The sequence below is a fragment of the Thamnophis sirtalis genome, unplaced genomic scaffold (genome assembly GCF_051295495.1).
Source record: "Thamnophis sirtalis isolate CommonGarterSnake01/CBP01778 unplaced genomic scaffold, rThaSir2_p1.2 scaffold_2, whole genome shotgun sequence".
Taxonomy (NCBI): Eukaryota; Metazoa; Chordata; class Lepidosauria; order Squamata; family Natricidae; genus Thamnophis; species Thamnophis sirtalis.
In genome coordinates this window covers 173,587,036-173,608,889 of record NW_028261382.1, presented here as the reverse complement: position 1 = coordinate 173,608,889, position 21,854 = coordinate 173,587,036, and the positions used below count along the sequence as shown (strand labels likewise).

The window sequence follows — 21,854 nt, the reverse complement described above, 5'->3', positions numbered from 1 at the left end:
ACCACTGCATCTGGTCTCTGGGCTTTAGGAGGTAGCTAATGTCCATTTAGTTATAGATAATCCATTTGAATAAAGTTATCTTTTCTTTTGTCTCAACTAAAAGTATTAGTAGGATGTGAAGTGGCAAGCGTGCAGGTATCTTAAACCGTGACCCGTCAAAAGCGCGCTAAACCGTGACCCGTCAAAAGCGCGAACGTCATAAGCGCGCCGACAACACCGCGGCACTAAAACCACGATTTCAAAAGCGCGCCAACAATAGCGCGCCGACAGAAGCGCGATTTCATTTAAGGTAAGATTTAGGGTTAGGGTTAGGTTGAGGGTTACATTACAGCGCGCTTCTGTCGGCGCACTTTTGTCGGCGCGCTTTCAGGCTAATTAGTCGCTCATTCGTCGTGCGGTTTTGTCACCGCGCTTTAGACACCGCGGTTTAGTCAGGCGCGCTTTTGTTGTACGTGTATTTGTGGTGGAACCTCTTAAACTAATTCCGAACAAGCATGCAACCCACAGTTTTCGCTCTAAGGTGAGTTTGGTCAAAAGGGCTGATTTGAATGTCACCAGTAGTTTTTCACCAATAATTTTGATTATTATTAATGATTTAAAATTATTTCTTTTGTATTTTAAAGTTAGAATAGTAGCTATTATTGAAACATTTTAATGTTTTTGAAATTTTATATGAGAAATATATTATAAACAATATAATAAACTGCAAATAAAAATAGGGTTTGTTTGTTTTATGTTGATGGGCCCTAGGGACTCTGATGGAGTGAACTAGTGATACCAAAAACAAATAGTTAGGAACCACTGTTTTAAACCCTTATAGCACAGTTTATTTACTTCACTACTAAATTATGCGTAGATAAATACTTCGTATAAAAAAAAACAAAGGAAACTCTAGTCAAACAAATCTGATTCCTGAGGCAATCATTCTGTCTTTTAAAAATTAAACAAACTATCAGATTGCTATTATTTAGAAAGTTAAAAACACCAAATAAAAAGCTAAGGTATGTGTGTGCTTTTTAAAAATGTATTTTACAACATGGATTTATTTTTTCATAATGGCCTAAATATTACGTGTTATGCCAGAACCTACACAGCTACCTATATTTTTGACCTCTTTGAAAAAAGTCAATGTCCTGTTCAGTTAAAAATCCCAACAGTTAAGTATCCAGCTAGGATACTCTTTTCCCTAAATCATTATCGTTATTTCATTGATATGTACCTAGATATGTATCTAAAATTAATTTCATTTTTGTAAGTATGAACATTACCAAATTATTATTTTGCATATGACCCCATATAAAGGACAATCTGCTTAGATTGAATAGTAAATTTAGGTCATTTGTTACAGATTCCCCAGCTTGCAGTGTTGTAAGTATCTATGTGATGCATTGATTTTCTTTTTAAGACCTTCAGTTGGTAATTATTAGTATTTTTCTAATACTGTATCTAATAATATTTAGTATTTAATAAAGATAAAGCATAGTATTCCCAAAAGAGAAGGTCTATCATATCCCCTGAGAAAATATTGCTTCATTTCTCTTCAACATGAACTTTACTAGCATTTTTTTACTTGTCCTTTCTTTTTGTTAACTTCCACTCTGAGAAACTCAAAGCTTATGACTGTGAATCTCAGTTGGCCCTAATAAAAAATGAATTTTAGATTTATTCACAATATCCCCCTCTGTGTGTGTGTGTGCGTGAGAGAGAGAGAGAATGAGAATGAGAGAATGAATGTACTTAGCTATAGCTTCTATTAAGTCTGTGAAAAAGATTGAAAATAGAGTAAGAATTTAAAACTATACCTTATTCACTTTTAAAAGTGGAAAAACAAGGGTTTGCTTTTGGTCCCTTGGATTTAATTTTTATTGGAAAACACTCCTTTTATTTATGGTGCTCCCAGGAATATATACTAAATTAATCTGGGTATCAAAACATTTATAAATCTAGGAGCCAGCCAGGATTTCTAGAGGTCAAAAGTAACCTTAGTTAAAGAAAATTTCTGGTCTTTCTTTTATGTTCTTCTCCCTCTCTGCTATCCAGCAAGTTCTTAATAACAAGGAATGCATCCTACAGAGAAATCAATTTCTGATTTTTGAGTTATCCTTCATTGAGTAATTACTGACTGATAATAAGAACAAACAAACTATATATATGACTACTTGGCTATACAAATAGCATGTGGAAATTGAAGAGAAACTAAAGAAGCCACATTGAAATGCAGTGTACTGGTCCATGAGCTAGCAGAAAAATATGCTGGTGTAAAATGTCCTGCCAACTAGCCCAGCCCTATTCTGCCTTGGTAATGAAGCCAGCTAGTGGTTCTGTCCCTACAGTTTTAAAGCAGGGCAAATTAAGAAAGTCAAATGTGCATTTCCCCTTCGTTTGTTTCCCCTCTTACTTGGCTGTGGGAGAAACAACACTTGTTCTCATTCATGTGGGTGGGATATGGCTGAGCAGACGTTAGCATGTGCTTTGAATGTTGGATTTAGCCACCTATTGTTTTGCATCCTAATAGGTTGTCGAGACCAAGTATCTGGAGAAGTCCTTCCACTTTCACTCTGTACTCTTCCTCTGCTCCTGCAATCTGTCGGCTCAGCTATTTTTGGACACAGGCTCAGCATTCTTTCAAAAGGGAATGAATGCAGTGCTGGCAGTGAGTGGCCATGACTGGCAACACAAAGTAGCTTGTGGTGTAGACAAAATGATGTTCTCCTCCCATTCCCAGTAATAGAAACAGTATGAGGTACATCTACACAAAAATCATTGTCAGCAGAAGCAATAGGAAACCTATAATGCAGTCACTGTCAACAAAGCCAATAAAATTTAACCAATATAGCTCTCAGTCTCTTATATAAAGTGACTGTGCAGTTGACTGGACTAACAGTCTTCAAAAGAGCACTCATGTACCGTATTTCCCTGTCTTATTTTCTTTTGACTCCTCCAAATAAGCATTTGGCCTTATTTTGGGGGAAGTCTTGTTATTTTCGAGGTGCAGGAGGCAGGTTTACACTGGCTCTTCTTTCTCCAGAGACAGTCAAAATAGATAAGGGGAAAAATCTAGCTCTTGACTGCTGTTTCAGGAGGTGCCTCGGAATTGTGCTCTCTCCTCATTCTCCTATTTAACATCTACATAAAGTTGCTGGGTGAGTTCATCCGTTGGCATGGGCTGAAGTATCACTAACCAGCATTGATGTTCATGTGCACATTTCTGCATCAAATCACCTTGTGATGCCATCCAGATTCTTTCCCGTTGTTTGGAGATTGTAGGAGTCTGGGTGGAGAAGAACTGACTTTAGTTCAACCCTGACAAAGCTAAGTGCCTCCTGGATCCAGATACAATCCATCTTTAATTCAGAATGAATCACCACTCCTCCAGTCAGAATTAGTGCACAATTTTAGGACTTGCCCTGGACTTATAGTTCCTTCTTAAGGAGTATGTGACAATTGTGATTAGGAGGGCCTTTCCCCAAAATCATCTTGTTTGCCCATTCTGCCCAAATCTGGATCAAGAATAGTATCATGTATTAGTCACCTCCTGTTTGGGCTATTGTAGTGCATGCTTCATGGACCTCTTCTGGAAAGGATTTGGATGAAAAGAATGTATCAGTGCAGACACTTTAGAACATATTAAGATAGGACCATGTAATGCCACTAATTGACAAAATACACTGCATTGCATTAAGGTTTCTGTGCAATTCAAGGTGCTTGTTGTCACTCAGAAAGTTCTACCTGGCAGAGGGTCAGATTATCAGTGAGTCCTCCAGTGTCTAATTGTTTCTGCTTATCCCACCAAATACCATGGGAATTGAAACTGTAGAACGGTTTTGTTAGTAAGGCAGAAGAGGACTTGGCTATTTGGCAGCACATTTTACACCTATCTTTCAGGGCATTTAATGTTATATCAAAGTGAACAAAAAAAGGACTTTGTTTTCCTTTTCAATATACTGTATACATTCTTTACATTTCTTTATTTCCTTCATTAGAGTATAAACTATATGTAGGCTTAATCTAGATATAAAAGGAGTCAGTTTGCACTAGTGATTAAGGTATCAGGCTAGAAACCAGGTCACTGTAAGTTCTAGCCCCACCTAAGCCATGAAAGCTGGTTAAAATTTTCTACCTGACCTATAATATTTCCAGCACCATTTATCTTTTAACTATTTATATTGGTTAAAAGATATTCTTTTTGAAAAAAAAGTATCTTTCAAAAACTGTTCAGTTCAGCCAAAACATTTTAAGAGTTTTGCACTCAGAGTAATGGAGCCAAGTAATATTTTAGTAAATTACCATATCTTTTTTGCATTTGTGTGCCTTCAAAATGCTATATACTTAAAAGAACTGCACTGTACATATAATAGGAAAAACAAAAAAAGAGAAATAGGGATTGTGAGCTCAAGGACACCTAAAGATACTTGAAATAATGAGGAGGTGGAGATGGCAAAAAGTAAAACACACTCCAGAAGCATGATGAGGTCATGTGGAACACGAGAGAGGCAAAAGAAAACGTGTGCCAGCTGGAAATTGGGACTGTGTATTAAATAACTGAACTACACTAATATGATAAAACATTTCAGCTAATTAATAATAGGATTTCTGACATATTCAATTTAGCACTTTTAAAAAGAAAGTTAGAACTTTATCATTTTTAATCAGGAATATTAATCCTTAAGCAAACAATGGATGTTGGGAGGCCAGAAAATGTATTTTTATAAAGAGGTCATAGCAGCTCCTTGCTCTTTTATCTGAGTCTTGCAAGGTTTGCACATTCTCTTCATTCCTTAGCTGAAAATAAAAGTGGCAACTATTCCAGCCTGAGAACTACAAATAATACTTTTTAAATCCTGGATGTATGATATACGAAGGAATTATAGGTAGGTTGGTTGATGAAGCACTTTAAGGAGTCCAGTTCTTCAAGAAATCATAAAAAGTACAGATGCTAAACAGATAAATCCAGTATCTTAACACTACACCCCAGGATGATTTGTTTAAATATGTTCTCATATTTAACTCAAGATAGTTTTTAGCCAGTTATGGGGCAAGCGTAGCTATAAAGTACATAATTGTACAGAAATTAAAATTATTCCACTTATTTATTTATTTATTTATTATTAAAACTTGTTTATTGCCTTGTTCAGTGTTAAAATCTAAACAAGAAACAAAGTAGATAAGTTTCTTATCTAGTGCTTGAGTCTAGGAAACCTTTAGATTTATATGGTACAAATTTTATATGAAAAGGTGTTTTCCATGCTTATTGGACAGTGACTGAGAACTTCTTAGTGGGCTTTGAAATTGACACTATCAAGAAGTTTCATATTAAATATAAGATACAGACTTTTGACATTAAAAGTCCAGGATGTCAATGGTGCTTAAACGTAACAGTGAAGGCATTTTAAAACCTGCTGAGAAAGTGTTAGGAAACCAATGCACTGGATCATTGCTTTATTTATGTATTAAAGCAACATTTGTTAAACATTTTTAGTTTTTGTGCAGATGCAGTCTTTGCTTCGTACAACTTTCATTATCAATAATTTTACTGAACGTCACTTCAGAGGGAAAAAAAAGTTAAAGATATTTCTGAAGCCACAGTTATCTTTTTTTTTATTTTTTCCCTCTGGGCCTGCCACATTCTTCCCTTTTTATTAGTTTATAATATAAAATGCAAAAGCAAATAATAGGAAAAAAATAGGACAGGGGAAAGGGGAGGGGAAAAGAAAGAAAAGGTGTTGTCAGTGATCTTTTAAAAAATCTGTTGAGTGTGATAGATGCGTTTATATTTTTCATTTTACTTTTATCTTGGACCTAAGTATACTATGATTGATACCAATCTTTCCAAATTTGATACCCTCCAAGAGTGTAGAATTCAACTTCCGGAATGCCTCAACCAGCATGACCATTGCTGAGTATTTTTCCAGATAAATAGATCTGAAGGTCATCCAAGGTGTGAGAAATCTGATCTCTATTAATTATTAAACTTAATGCTAAAATCCCTGGAAATTTAAAAATACATTATTTCATCCATAGTTCACTTACTCTTTCCAGGATTTAATCATTAAATGTGTTTCTGATAGAATAAATATTGATAGGAAGTTTTTTGTGTTATTGTTTTGATACCCCACTTTTCATTATGTCATGAAATACTGCATACTATTGCTTAATTGAAATTAATTGATGCAATAAATTAGGACAATTTCAATATCTACTCCTGAGGCTAGATCAGGATGGATTAAGAATTGTGTTAATGGAGTAGCCAGTCAAATTAATCATTGTTTCCATATGCCCATGCTCACCCTATGTTTTAAATTGAATTAATTGTTCAGTGACTTCATGTATTTTTCAGAAATTCTATGTAAACTCTGAAGCTGACCTGGCTGTGGCCATTTTGGAGCTTCAGTGCTGCCATAACTACATCTATAGGAAAGGGAGGGGGCGTAGAGGTAACTGGGGCGCTGTAGCCAAAATAAAATATTTTTTCTTGGGAACCAAAGATATTCTCATCAGGTCTCTAGAAGGAGGGGACTAGTGTCATCTAGCAACTAGACTGTATCCTGATTGGACCATGTGACTGACTGTTTGGAGAAAGTGAAAGAACTTTTATTATTAGGGGAATTAAGTGAAAACCATGGGAACATTTAGAGTCAGTTTTCACCAGGTCGTGCCGATATGACATATCCAATAAATCTATTCTTGGAGGAAGGAATCCACCTGCCTTGGAGTTTTGATTGCTATGAATGTGTTACTTGGAACCCTGGCATTCTAACCTGTAATAGCCTTAATGTATTAAGGCAGGCACTGTCTCAAAGGCTGCCTCCTAGCTCTTATTAGTATATTTAATGAAGATAGTAGTGTAATGCATCCATTTAGAGACATCCTTTATATGAAGAGGATCTAATTCAATCCTTGCATTCTTTCATTATAATTGGAGGGGGGGAAATAAAGCCAGTAGTGCTGAAAGAACCTTTGCCTTATGGTCAGCAATAATGCTAACTTAGAATGCTTGTTGTTCTGCTACATTTTTCTTCACCATGAAAAGCATTCCTTATCATTTTAACAATGTGATAAAACATAATTTACCAATATTAGAGTTACAGAAGGTATGAGAACCATTTATGCACCTGCGTACATAAGAATCCTTTATGCATCTTGGAGAGTGAACAAAGCAAACACTACCAACATTTTTAATCTCCAGAATTAAATCTAGACAGATTTATCAATAGATTGTGATAGAGTGCAATACTATGGCAGAGTTCACAGCAGAGTCAAATTCAAATTCCCCTCTGGTAAGGGGGAAAATCCAACATTATAAATTACATTTGGTCCGGACATTTTCCCCCTATAAATAAATACCTGGACAACACCTGGTTATCAGCTAGTATAAAAAAATAAAAAGATGAGCCCAAACAATGTTTCAATTAAGCTTTTTGGATTTCAAATATTTTATTAGTTTATCAAAATATAAAATACAGATATACTAAGAGAAATGAAGATAATAGGAAAATAAAACAGGAAAAGGAGAAGAGAAAAATAGTGTAAATAGGATAAAGGGGAAAATAAAAAGAAAAGCTTTGACCTCTGTTTTCCTTTGGGCAGTAGAATAAGATAGATACATAAAACCTCAATAAGCTTTTAAGTATTTTTATTAATGTTTAGTACTATTTGATCATTGAAATAGCTGCTAAGTCTGAAGATTAAATAAATACCAATAGATATTTAAAATTAGATTAGATGTACAGAAGTCAAATAGTATGCATGTACATTCTTGTTATTAGACTTTTCCTTGGGTGATGGAAACTGGCAAACAAAAGCATCATCATGATGCAAGTTGTGTTCCTTTTGCAGCACATGCATCTGAAAAGAGAAGACCTTATAGCACAACTCCGCTGCTATTATTTGAATGCAAGCTTCCAGTCATGCATTGTGTACAGACAGGCAACCAGGGACCAGTTGAAATGAAAACACTGCCCTCATTTTAGATATTTTATTATAATGCATGAATGAAGTACAGTTTCTTTTCTTTCCCTCTGACTGCTCTTCTTCGATAGTGCTCTTTCTGCAGTCAGTACCTCCCTAGTTATATTGTCCGTGTTTTTAAAGAAAATAATTGAGCATAGATGATCTTTGCATTCAACCCTTTCACATGCGTTAATTTAAAGTTGAAAGCAGTATAATAGCAGAGAACTCTCTGGGTTGACAAGTGGCAAATTGTTTTTCATTAAGGTGTTTGATGGAGAGTGGAATTTAATGCATCTAATTGGGGAACAATTTTATCTGGAATTTTGGGGGAAGATAGATTGGCTTTGGAGACTGGACCTATTGTATTCAATCAAACAGGAACTGATAAGAGATAGTGTGAAGAAACAATCTTGGATATTTGATCCAGGACCAATTAAGGCTAATATTTGGGATAATTAGGGATTGAAGTCATGGTAAATTTTCTGAGTTGATTACAATAACAGCTTGTTAACAGAGGGTTTTGGAATTTCAACTAAGTCTGTTACTGTTCACAATTTTTATTATTTTATATTGTTGCATAATATAAGGATCACAATTTGTAAGTAGATTTAGTAGTTTAACAGTTTAAATTTATTTGGCTTGTTTCGCAAGGGGTGGGAAACCAAAACTGTTGTACTATATCGCTCAACATTTAATGAGGGAGGATGTTATGTGTATAAGTGTAGTTTTTAAGACATTTTTGTTAATGTCTTTCTTTCTTGTGGTTTTTTATAATGGTGTTTTATATTTTAATCTTTTTTTCAATAAACCAAACATTTGGGGATGGGGGGAATAAAGTTGCAAGCACTGGGAAAGTTCTCCAAATACTTTCTGGTGAGAATTGCCTTGGCTGCCTTGTGTATAAATAATGCATGTGCACATTTGTGCATTTACAGGTGTGATGCACATAAAACTTGAATTGTACTTTTCTCAAGTCTTTTGTCCATAAATCTGGCCCCTTGCTTTCTGCTGGGTTAAAAGTATAAAAATAGTCTCATCATTGAACTCATATAATTTTGTTTCTATGCTGACCCCTTCTGCAAAGGGAAAGTTAATTCCATCAATGTTTGGTATTGAAAATATTTTTAGATATGTCCTACAAAGGATTTATTGGTTTGGATAATTGCATTAAGGGAGGGGAAATACAAACAAATATATTATAATATACACATATGTGTATCAATAGGAGAAAGATTAGATCGTAGATTTTTGTAGATTTTCAAGGATACGGGTATGCACGTCTTGGCGTATTTGGGCCTTTTCCCGTGTAAGATTGAGAGTATCTTGGTGACGTTTCAACGAGGTCACACTCACCATCTTCAGACTGGTGCCTTCGGCTTCGTGCTTGTTCGTGCAAAGCGTGATCGGAGCTGCCATCTTTCTATAAATATTGGTGGGAGTGTGTGGAGTGCTGGCTTTGTTGCTGTAAGCGGGTTGGTTGGCTGTGTTGTTACATCTTGATTAGTTGATGTATGCAGATTAGTCGGCCGTTTCATAACATCCTGTGTGGCTGAGGTACTAGCTGTGTGCCCATTAGTCTTTTGTGTTGTAACAACCTGCATAATGGACTGTGTGATGACATCCTGAGCTCTAGAATAGTGATATCCTGAGTCCTGTGTTGCAACATCCTGGGAGATTGGCTGCGTTGTAACATCCTGAGCCTTTGCATTGTAACCTCCTGAGTTCTGTGATGTAATGTCCTGAGCAGATGGCTGTGATGTAACATCCTGGGCTTTGGTTTGGCTCCGAGTTTGCGATCTGCTATGTGTTCATGGTGTGTGTCAGTTTGCTTTTTTTTAAAAAAAAATAGAATTTATTTTTATTTTCAAAACAAACACAACACATAAAATCTTCTTTACATATTGTAGAAAGTGTATCAGTTGGTTACAAAAGGTTTTCATGCATCTCTTCCACAGTCATCAAGCATAATTCATACTTAACTCAAGTATTTTAACTCAGATATTTATACATGTTACCCTTATACCTCCATTTTTATTTGACTATAATTATTTAAACATCCTCCATCATAAAATATACCGAGATTTAATACATAACCACATACTGGCATTTCATTTAATATTTCTAAAATCTATTATCACTAAATTTCACTAAGTTTAACTAGTTTTACCGTATTTTCACCCATATAACCCGCCCACGCAAATAACCCGCACACGCATATAACCCGCGGGTTTTCCGAATCGTGTAAAATATTTCCCGTATAACCCGCCCACGCATATAACCCGCCCACGCATATAACCCGCCCACGCATATAACCCGCCCACGCATATAACCCGCGACGAGTAAAAGAGAAGGGAAACAGCTGAGATGGGGGGGGAAGAAACGGAGAAAGAAGCCTGCGCACGCTGGGGAAGAGGAAAGGAACGGAGGAGAAGGAAACAGCTGAGATCGGGGTGGGGGAAGGAACGGAGAAAGAAGCCTGCGCACGCTGGGGAAGAGGAAAGGAACGGAGGAGAAGGAAACAGCTGAGATCGGGGTGGGGGAAGGAACGGAGAAAGAAGCCTGCGCACGCTGGGGAAGAGGAAAGGAACGGAGGAGAAGGAAACAGCTGAGATCGGGGTGGGGGAAGGAACGGAGAAAGAAGCCTGCGCACGCTGGGGAAGAGGAAAGGAACGGAGGAGAAGGAAACAGCTGAGATCGGGGTGGGGGAAGGAACGGAGAAAGAAGCCTGCGCACGCTGGGGAAGAGGAAAGGAACGGAGGAGAAGGAAACAGCTGAGATCGGGGTGGGGGAAGAAACGGAGAAAGAAGCAAGCCTCCGATCGTGTAAGCCTCCGATCGTGTAAAATATTTTCTGTATACCCCGCCCACGCATATAACCCGCAGGGGGGCGCTGTGCATGTAAAAACCGCATATAACCCGCGGGTTATATGGGTGAAAATACGGTAAGTTATATTATTCCATCTATCAACCTGTATCTTTCCAATAACAAAACAATCTTACATCTTCTGCCATAGTATTTTAACTCAGATATTTATACATGTTACCCTTATACCTCCATTTTTATTGACTATAATAACTTGGTTGAAGAATTGGAAGCAGGGAGACAGATAATATACCTATTTCACTTGCTCTGCCCACCCCCCGCCCTCTCTCTGTCATGAAATCATGATATTATTTTCAAAGCCATTTATTGTGTGAAAGTAGAGCCTACACACTGGATTGGTTGCTTATGACAGCAGCCCTGTGTCTACTGTGATATCTAGCTCTCCAAGAATCCATTTATTCAACTTCTATGTTTTAAATTTAAAATATAAATTCTTTGTAATATAAATTACCATGTGTTAACTTTTTAAATGAAAATCTCTCAGAAGTAGTCTTTAAAAAAAAACACCTATTAAGATTCTTTTTCTGTGCAGCTTTCAGAAACATAGTCGCATTCTGGTACATCTCTCATAAATGACTTTTTAATATGTATTTTTGACCAGAAAAAAAAATAGATGCCAGCAGATTCTATTACTGCTTTCATCCATACCACAATTGAGTTCATTTTGATAGATCTTATGTATCTGCTTCAGAAGTAATCTGCTGCAGTTTTCTGATTGCACTCTGTTAGGAAGTGCTTTTTCCCAGTTTCAAGATAATTTGCAGACTGCATAGACTAATCTGTGAGTCCGATTTCTCTAATCTGATACATGTTCTCTTCTTGGTGCACTCAGCCTTCTCTTGGAAAATAATTTCCAGAAAATTCTACTAAAACTCATTTAATACAAATATTACTTGAAATCATGCACATGTTATTGTACTTGGCATCCTTGCTCACAGAAATTATAAGAAATAATATATGGAAGATTGCAGATTTTACATGTTGATATATAAAGAAGGGTCCATCTTGTAGTATGAAACTGCAAAATTATGTGAAATGGTTCCATTAATTTTTGCATTTCTCTTTATGATGTCAAATTGCTAGTAGCAACTATGTTTCTGGAAACCAATTAGGGTGCCTCCCTCTCTCGATTGAAACAATTTTATCACTATCTACTAGTCTTCCATATATATAATTAATAATAATCACAATTTGTAAAATAAATTTGTAAAATAAAATCAGTTTTGGTTTTTAATGTATTAATTATGAATATGTCTTTTCACTCAACAAAATTATATCAATTTAGGCATGAAAAATTGGCTGGGTGATTTTGGGCTAGTCACTCTCTCTCAACCCAACTCACCTCACAGGGTTAATTAATGTTGTGGGGAAAATAAGAGGAGGAAGGAATATTAGATACGTTCGCCATCTTAAGTTATTTATAGAAATAATAAAGACACGATCAAAAAAATCTAAAAATAATGCACAAATAGTGAGTGATCAGTATAGTCAGTGTTACATGGCTGACCTTTTGTTAATTTATTTATTTTTATTATTGCATTCCAACTTTTCCTCAAAAATATTTCACTTTCTGCAAAATTATATCTCATTTCACTCCTCTATTTTGGCCTTAATCTCATTTTTTTAACCTCCTCTTATATCACTGTAAATGCTGTTTTAATATCTGTAATTATGTATGTTTCAGAAGGTTTGCTTTGAATTTATTGTGTACTTCTTTATCTGTTTTAACATGTCCCTAAGTTCTTCCCAGAGTTCATTACTCCCACTTTTCTTTTAAGTAAAAACAATATTCCTCTCATTTAATTCTGTCTAGCCACATGGAACTGTTTTCAATTCGCTCTTGATATTTTGAAAAAAATATTGTAATTGTTTTGTAAATTTAACTTGATCTTTTTTAAAAAACTGGTGAGAACTATCAGTTTTAGTGTGATTTACTTACACTTCCAGTCATAAAAGTACAGCTTAGTTGCTTTCCACTTCCCATCTATTCCCATTATGGCCATTTAAGTGTATTGTCATTTGTGATTTATTCTGTTTTTCTTCAATAATTGAAATCTCTTCTAGAGAGGTAGATCTTGAGAAAGCAAATTGCTTATTTACTTATTTTGGCTACATGGCATATTTTGCTTCAGTTTTTTTAATGAACTGACTTTTTAATGTTGTGTATGTATTTTGCTTGTTTTTGTTTGCATGTGGCTATGCTTGTTTCCTATGAACTCCATATAATTTTCCTTTGTGGCAAAAGAATATCACTCATTATTGACATTGTTATTTGGAGACCAACCCTATCCCACCCACCCGCATGCATCCCTTTTTTTACTAAGACAGTTTGTTCTCCCAGAAACACACCAATTTTCGCCTAGAAAATGGTAGTTTGTGATTGGTTACATCTACCACAATATCTATTATGAGTCCCTTCTATTAAATTTCACATGTGTGTACCATTTTTAATGCTCATGTAGTTCACCATAAGTGTTCATTTTGTTAGTGTTCATTCTAGGAGAATAATAAATGTTTGTTTTTACTGATTAGGTAACCTAAGTGACACATCTATACACTCAAAGAGGTCCAGCATTGTGAGATATATTTGTATATTAGATATATGCATATACCTACTGTTGAGATGTCAAATTTCCCTACAGTTTTTAAGGAACAGTTTTTCAGTTTTCCACTTGCATATGGGATTAGTACTAGGCTGGCAAATACCTTTTACTCCACCTAGAACACTGCCCGAGGCGCTTGTTAAGCTATGATAGGAAGATGTCATAGTATTGCCACTATGCTTCAAAACCGTGATTCAAAATATTACTTATGACCTACCACGTTCTGCATGAAATAAAACCTGGCTACTTGAGGATCTGCCTATCACCTGTGGTACCAGCCACGTTTAATACAACAGAGTTGATGTGTTGCTGATTCTTCGTCAATTAAATTTATCAATTGGGACCTCAAAAATATGCCTCCTCTCTTCGCACCTTCATTCTGAAATGAGATTCCTCCTAATTTCCATGAGGGTCTTACCTGGATGATGTTCCAGAAAGCCTTAAAGCCCTAGTTATTTACTCAGGGCTTGGGTTCGGATGATTGGGGGGCCCTGTCAGATTGTTTGTGGTGTGGTTATGACACACGGGGTTTTTTTTTGTTTGCTTGTTTGACCAATAACCAAACCAACCGCACTCAAAAGTCACCACGTAATGGAAACGTGGACGTTTGGTTGGGGTTTTGCATCTTCCCTGTGGGGAAAGATTTTTATTTTTACAAAAGGAATGTTTACAAGTAAAAGAAAAGGAATTGTAAATTATAAATGCTTACAGCTATTGTAGAAATGAATCTTAATAATAAAGCTCTTGTCTATTTTAATTATTTTCTATTTTAGGTTTTCTGTTGTGTCAAAAAATCTGTACTTTTCCTTCATCTTTTCTCCGTGTTTGTTCCTGATTGGGCTTTTTGACTGCTTGCTTTTTCTGAATCTTGGCTGTGTCTGAGGGAAACAGAACTTCCCCCTCATACTGAGGGAAGGAAAATAGTCCCCTCTGTCCCCAGTTTTCTTCCATGCTGCTTCTCAATGCCTCCCCTGGCTTTCCAGCCCCTCTCCCCCTTTCTCACACATGCACCTTCACACTCCTGATCTGGGACTCCTGCGGCTTCCAACTGAAAGACTGCACGTTCTGGATTTATGATGACAATGGGGGACTTCCGGGATTACCACTGATAAATGATGCAGCCTTGTGGCATCACCCTTTACAACTGCATTCCTTAACAATGACAAGCCCAGGCCCAATTGCTGTATAACTCAAGGACAACTTGTAATTATTATATTGTACTTCCTATTCTGTCAGCCTCATCGATTCCAACCAAGAAATCAACTCAGCTACAATGACCTAGTCTTGCAAGTCTGATTGTGCTGTATTTCTTCCTCCCTCCATATACGTCCGTGAATTAGAGAAGACTTCTGTCTGAACCGCTTACAAAGGCTACCTGTCTGTTGCGGGCTTATTGTTATTTTTTACCCCTTGTCGCTTTCATAAGGAAGCTTGCATGCCTCTATCAAGATAAGTATTTTCCTTACTCAACAATTCTTTTGGCCTTACTTTACATCATCCAGAGTAGGTTTGGAATCAGCAGGTGCTTAAACTACACTCATAAGGCTCGATTCGGAAATGTCATCCTTTATGTGGAAAATACCTGCTGTTTTCAGTGGTCCGTTCTGTACTTCACGCAAAATGTTATGGATGAAAAAGAAAACTATATTCAAGAATCTTTTACTTGCAAAGGTTCCTCTGGAGCAAGGGTGGGCCTTTTATGGCCCTTTTATGATTTATGGACTTCAACTCCCAGAATTCCTGAGCCAGCCCTGTATATAGACCCCACATCTGCAATAGAGGAAGATACAAATGAATTTAGGACCTGTCTAATGCAGTTACAATGCATTTAGGATCAGTAGTGTTTTCTTTCTGCTCTGGTTCTTTGGATCCAACCGCCATGACTTTCTGTCACATGTTTTTCAATATACAGCTTCCTCCTGAAGCAGTTCTGCTAAGGAACAAACAAAACACGTTAACAAAACAAAGTTGTAAAAGAGAACACTCTTAGAATGCTAGCAAAAGTAGAAGGAAGGATGATGGAAAAGAGCATGGTTGTAATTGCCAGCATATTTATAAGGCTGCTATACTGGAATAGAAAAGGATTAAACTTAATTCCTTGTTTGTCTTAAAGTGTGGTTAAAACATTTTCGTCTAGAGTAAGTGTGGAAATTTATCTCTCCGAACACAACTTTCAAGTTGCTAATAATAATATTTTCCAGATATGGTGTAGTATCTCTATTCTAACAAATATATTCAGTTTCTTATGTGATAAATCACTGGCAACTAATATTCAGTATTGTGCAAAATTGTGTGAGGGCACTTAATATGAATATACTACATTTTTTGTAAATCATACATCACTGTGCACATGCCTCTGTATGCACGAGTACCTGCAAGCTTTTGGGAAGGAGTGAGTGGAGAGCTACAGAGTATGTATAATTACAAGGATAAAATCCAAGAACAAAAACTAATAACTTCCCATCCCCTGGAGACAATTAGACCAGTCACTTGGCATTCTGAGGTCCTCAGGCTCATTGGCAGAATATGTGGCATAGATTGGCATAGATACATGGAATCTATGGGGATATGTTTTGAACTAGTGTCTACTTTGCTAGAAACGGAAATATGTAACTACATGTTTCCTGCAAGCACGGTTAATATGAATATTAAAGTAAAATCTAGCTGTCTGAACATATTTCAAACTTAGTAAATATTATATTTTGCTTATTTTGCGTATTTCAAAATCTGTTAAGGCATTCCATTATTTTCTGCGAAGATGGATGCATAGAGAACTTGTGTCTTTACTGAAAACAGCTACTTAAATGCTGTACTCCCACCTTTTTCAAAACAAAGATAAATGTGAGCAAAAAATGCCACTGAAGAGTCAGATTTCAACCGAGAGTAACCATATCCAAAATTGTTTGGCAGTGAAAACTGAATCAACAAAATTAGGGAAGTTTGTTGGAAGTATGCTGCTGGGAGAAATTGTAGGACTCAGAGACACTCCTACAAGCTCCTATACATCTGTGATTTATATTTTAAATAAGAAACTGGGTGCTTAATGGAGATGTAATACAGTATATTAAAGGCCATATCTTTAAAATGATGTGTTGTTTTTTGGTCATCTAATTACTTAAATATCAATTTTTTTGAAAGCTTAACTTATTCCTATGTTGCTTCAAAACATCTCAAAGTATTTGATCAATGATGCAAAAGGAAAACAGACCAGACAATTTAAAAGAGCAAAATAAATTCACACTGGATACACATTTCACCAACTGTAAGTCATATTTAGGAATATCTATTTATTAAGATCAAGAACTAAAAATATAAAACGCCTGAGAGTATCCTCTTTGAGGTCTATGTACATTTCATGGTGACAAGCCACCATTATTGAAGGAAGCATGTATGGATTACCTGTCTGATCCTATAAACAATTCCCTAAAAGTGTCATATGACAAAAAAAGACAATTTCCGCTTTATAAAAGACAAAATACAATGCAGGATATTCCAAATAACAAATCTTTAAATGCATTTTCTATATCTCCACCCTGTAAGGACATTGACATTTCACATGTATAAAATAATCCCATTATCCTAATACAAACAAAAAACTAAAATTTAAAACTAAATTATAACAAGACCTGTGTTTTTTTCATAAAAGAATCTTTCCAAACTTCCTTACTATTTAACTAAAGAAAAACAGAATCATACAGAATAAATACTCATCCAATTTTATCCCTGATTGAATAAGACAATTTTACAATCTTCGTTTTTCCTTTTTATTTATACAGGATTGTCTTTTTCTGCAATCCATTTGGATGGTTGTTAATCCTTATTACAAATTTCTTTTTTGACTCCAAACTGATAAGCAATTTTTTTCCATAGGCATGGATTTATTTTTTGGGGAAAACAGTTTCAAAATATTTATATTCGAAGTCCAAAGCTTAATTTTTTGGAACCTTAGAATTTTCTGTACCCAAAACCCTATCTTACTTTTCCTATTTAAATTCTTAAAAGTTATAAAACTTTTAAAGTAAATCGTCATATTCTAATATTAAGGATTAAAAACATACTCGCCCAGTGTTTCCAATCTTGCCATTCCAAAGGTGGCTTAACTTCCTTAAGTCCATTGTTAGTTTTCAAAAATAGTTAGCAAAGGAAGTGTAGTGTCCTGGAAAGTCTCCACTTTGCGGCTGGAGAAAAATAGTGAATTCCTCCATCTCCTAATTCCCCACCCCCACCTCAAGATTACTGTCCTGTGGCCTTTTTGCGAGGAAAAGAAACACCCATAAGGAAAAATAGATTAGGCAATCTCATGTCATTCTGTTCAATCCATAAAAGATCAAAGGGAGGGAGCTGATCTCCTTTGTGCAAAGCTGCGAATCATCAGTTCCCTTTGTCCGTGGAGCTGTCTTCAATTGGCCATCTTTTCTCAGAAGCCTGAATCACAGTGGAACCATGAGGCATACTTTAAATCTCTTGTTTTCTTGAATCTGTAAAGTGTCTCTTAACATACATTTTAAAAATTGATTATGAAATAGCAAAACAAAAAATATGGCAGCTATGAAGTATGAAAAGTTTATGAATGCAAGGCAACATTTCCAGTTTCAGTGGCATATCTGTATATGTATAGGTCTTCAGATTAACAACATCTCTGCCCTCCGGAGCTCTGTTTTTCACTGGCAAAGGGTTACAGGAGGCCGGGGCAGCTGAAAACGGCGCTCGGGAGCCCATTTTCGGTGACAGAAATACCGTGGGCTGTTTTCACGGCAGCCCGGTGGGCCAAATCTAAGTACCTCATAGGCCAGATCCAGGCCCCAGGCTTTGATATGCATTCTATAAAGACCCCACTCCCTTGAGTAGTGTATAATGCTGAAAAATGTAGAAAGAAAAAGAAGAGGACAACTAGTAGTAAGGTATATGGACTTGATTACAATGGAGATGGGTGCACTGTTGGGAGATTTGAAGGGCCACATTGGGGACAGATCAACCTGGAGAAGATTTATGTGATCACTAAAAGTCAACACTGAAAAGTACACTGAGTCAACACATGTTTGTGCTTGTGTACTTTTTAATATTTTCTCTGTGTATTTGTCTGTACTTTTTTACATTTTGTTGTATCAGCAATAAAATGATTCTTCTAAGAATTCAGTGTTGGTTATCTGACTTTTAATATTCCCCCTATTATCCATATAAGTATAATTTCCACCTTCTCTCATACGTATTCTGTAGAACCGTAAGCAGTTGCATTTCAGAAACGCTTTTTTTTGTAAGCTTTCATTAAAACATTTAGTTTTTGCTTCTGCTATTCTTTGCTATAGTACAGGGCGGGGCATAACCTTTTCCTAGGGGGTCACAGCAACACTTGTAATAACAACACAAATAATTCATACACCATTCGAAAGCCCATCAAAAACTGAGTTTATTGACACGATTTAATAGTCAGTATGACCACCATTAGCCCTTCGAACAGCATTCAAACGAGGTGGATAAGAACACAACAAATCTTCAAACAGTTCCGTTCGATTTTCAGGGCAGGGCATAACCTTTTCCTAGGGGGTCACAGCAAGATCGACAGCAGTTTACAACTTCCGCGACACCTCATTTTAAAGCCCATAAAAAACTGAATTGAATGAGCTATTAAATGTTAAATTTGTTTCGGTTGAAACTTTGAGAATGAATTTGGAAACTGTGTTGAAAAATCTGGAAAATCGAACGGAACTGTTTGAAGATTTGTTGTGTTCTTATCCACCTCGTTTGAATGCTGTTCGAAGGGCTAATGGTGGTCATACTGACTATTAAATCGTGTCAATAAACTCAGTTTTTGATGGGCTTTCGAATGGTGTATGAATTATTTGTGTTGTTATTACAAGTGTTGCTGTGACCCCCTAGGAAAAGGTTATGCCCCGCCCTGTATTTAGGTATTACCATGCTTTCCATGAGAATAAGAATTTGATATGTTTCATGAATAAAGCTGAGGTCTAAAAATACTGTAACCCTTTTCACAGGAACGTCTACCTTTATAGAAGCCTTGGCAACCAATGGTACCAACATTCAGACATCAGTAACAGGAGTAGCAGCCAACAAACGAAGATTTATTGATGAAAGGAGAGATCAGCCTTTTGATAAAAGGCTACGATTCAGTGTGCGGCAAACTGAAAGTGCTTATCGCTACAGAGACATTGTTGTCCGGAAACAAGATGGATTCACGCATATTTTATTATCCACCAAGTCATCAGAGAACAATTCATTAAATCCAGAGGTTAGAGTTGTTTCATTACTTCCGTTTTTTTTTTAAACTGGGAGGGTGGGATTCCTGCTCTCCCAAAAACTCACCCATGCCCTAGTCACTCCAGATTGGATTACTTTCATGTGCTATACATAGGGCTGTCCTTGAAGAGTATTTGGAAGCTTCAACTAGGACAGCATGTTACACCTCTGCTCTGTGGGTTGCGCTGATTGCCAGTTTGCTTCCAGGTCAAGACGAGGTCCTGGTTTCAATCTTTAAAATCCTTCATGGCATGGGACGGGTTATCTGAGGGATCACCTCTCCTTAATTACATCTGCCCTACCCATTAATTCTCCCAGAAGAGGTATGCTTCAAGTTCCATCTGCTAGAAACTTCAGATCCCATCTGCAAGAGGCTTTGGGTCCCATCTGCTAGAGGTGCGTCCCAGAAGGAGGGCCTCCTCTCCTGTAGCATCTACCTCCCTAAAGTGAAGCTAACTCTTCGTCTGTTAATAGTCCCTCAACATCTAGTGATGTTTTCAGGCCTGGGGTTCTGGAAGATCAGGGGTATTCTAAAATGGCTCTGTTATTGGGATTCATATTTATTCTCTCCTAGGTTTGCTGGTTTTGCATATTTTAATCATTGTTTTTATATATTTATTGTTTTACTTGGTTGCTCTATGCCACTAGAGTCACTTCTTGTCAGCTGGGTGGCCATATATTGATAAATAAATAGTGTAGAAATTAAAAGTTAAGCAGTACATCAATGGCAAAATGTTAGTAAATTAGTAAATGGCAAAACGTTAAATTAGTAAATGGCAAAACGTTAGTAAATTAGTAAATGCAAGTGTGGAGTTGGATGCTGGAGATAAGGAGGCAGAAGCCTTTTCAGGAGGATTAGAATGATGATAGCGAGAGCTCATTGGTAGAACATGTATCTTACAAGGAAGTCCAGGCTTTGGGTTTTTTTGAATTTTCAGAGAGTTCTTAAGAAACAAAAGGTAGAGGAGTCCCTGCGGATTTTCCTCCACTAGTCATTTCCAACTACAGGGGGCAGTGCTGATCTCTTTTTTAAGGCCATTGAGCTAGTGCTGTCTGAAGACATTTCCACGTTCATGTGGACAGCATGACATCATAGAGCCATGTTACCTTCCCACCATAGTGGTACTTGGAGAGAATAAATATGAATCTACTCATATTTGGATGCTTTTGAACTGCTAGCTCGGCAGGAGCTGGAAGCAAGGATGGGAGCTCACCCCATCACTTGATGCTCGAATCTCAAAACACGGCTGCCAGCTTTCCAGATAACAAGCCCAGCGTCTTTTTAACCACTGAGCCACTGCGTCACCCCTCAAGAAACCTGTCTCCCTAAAACTTCATAGGTCACTGTCAATTCATTTCACCACTGCAGGTCATAAATTGGGAAATTATAAATTAAAACAAGTTATGAATAGTGCCATGGTATTATACTGGTAGTATTACACTGACCATAATACTAGCAATTATATAAGTTATAGAAGCTAAAGTTTTATATATATATAACCATTCAGGTTAATGGAAATTTGACAAGAATGTAATTATAAAGCTTCAAATTACCTTAAGTGATTTACTGATTTGCCTGTGTACTATTTTTCAGTATTTTTGTAATTATAAACTATTATAAACTATTATAAATTATTAAGAATTAAAGTTTTCTGACTAATTTTATAGTGAATTTAGAAATTAGATATATTTACTTCAGCCTTATTGTTTGAGAATAAATTCTGCTGAGCTCAGTAAAATTGAACACAACCCAAGTTCATATTGGTAATGCTTACATTAAAAAAAAAAACATTTGTCCATTGTTGTCTGTCTTTCTCTTTTGGCAAAAAAAAAGTTTTAGACTTTTATCCTAAATTTAGATGTCTCTGAATTGGTTACATATGCCACCTGCTGTTCACATTACAGAAATGCGTGGTAAATGAAAAGCTTTTGAGAAGCAAATATTATATATCCCTTTTTTATGTGTTTCATGCATCTCATTCCAGGTGATGAAAGAAGTCCAGAGTGCACTGAACACAGCAGCTGTTGATGACAGTAAACTTGTACTTCTTAGTGCAGTTGGCAGTGTTTTCTGTTGTGGCCTTGATTTCATTTATTTTATTCGACGTTTGACAGACGATAGAAAAAGAGAAAGTACTAAGATGGCAGATGCAATTAGGTTTG

The 21,854-nt window shown here is 36.4% G+C and overlaps 1 protein-coding gene across 2 annotated transcripts in view; it reads left to right on the top strand.

Moving 5' to 3' along the window:
- The window catches only part of CDYL (chromodomain Y like), a 98,141-nt gene that overhangs the window by 65,115 nt on the left and 11,172 nt on the right, over window positions 1-21,854 (top strand). For both annotated transcript variants that reach the window (XM_087707514.1, XM_087707515.1), the window contains exons 3-4: window positions 19,430-19,683; window positions 21,677-21,849. In XM_087707514.1, the coding sequence (XP_087563640.1) occupies window positions 19,430-19,683; window positions 21,677-21,849 (427 nt within the window). The remainder of the gene's footprint in view (window positions 1-19,429; window positions 19,684-21,676; window positions 21,850-21,854) is intronic.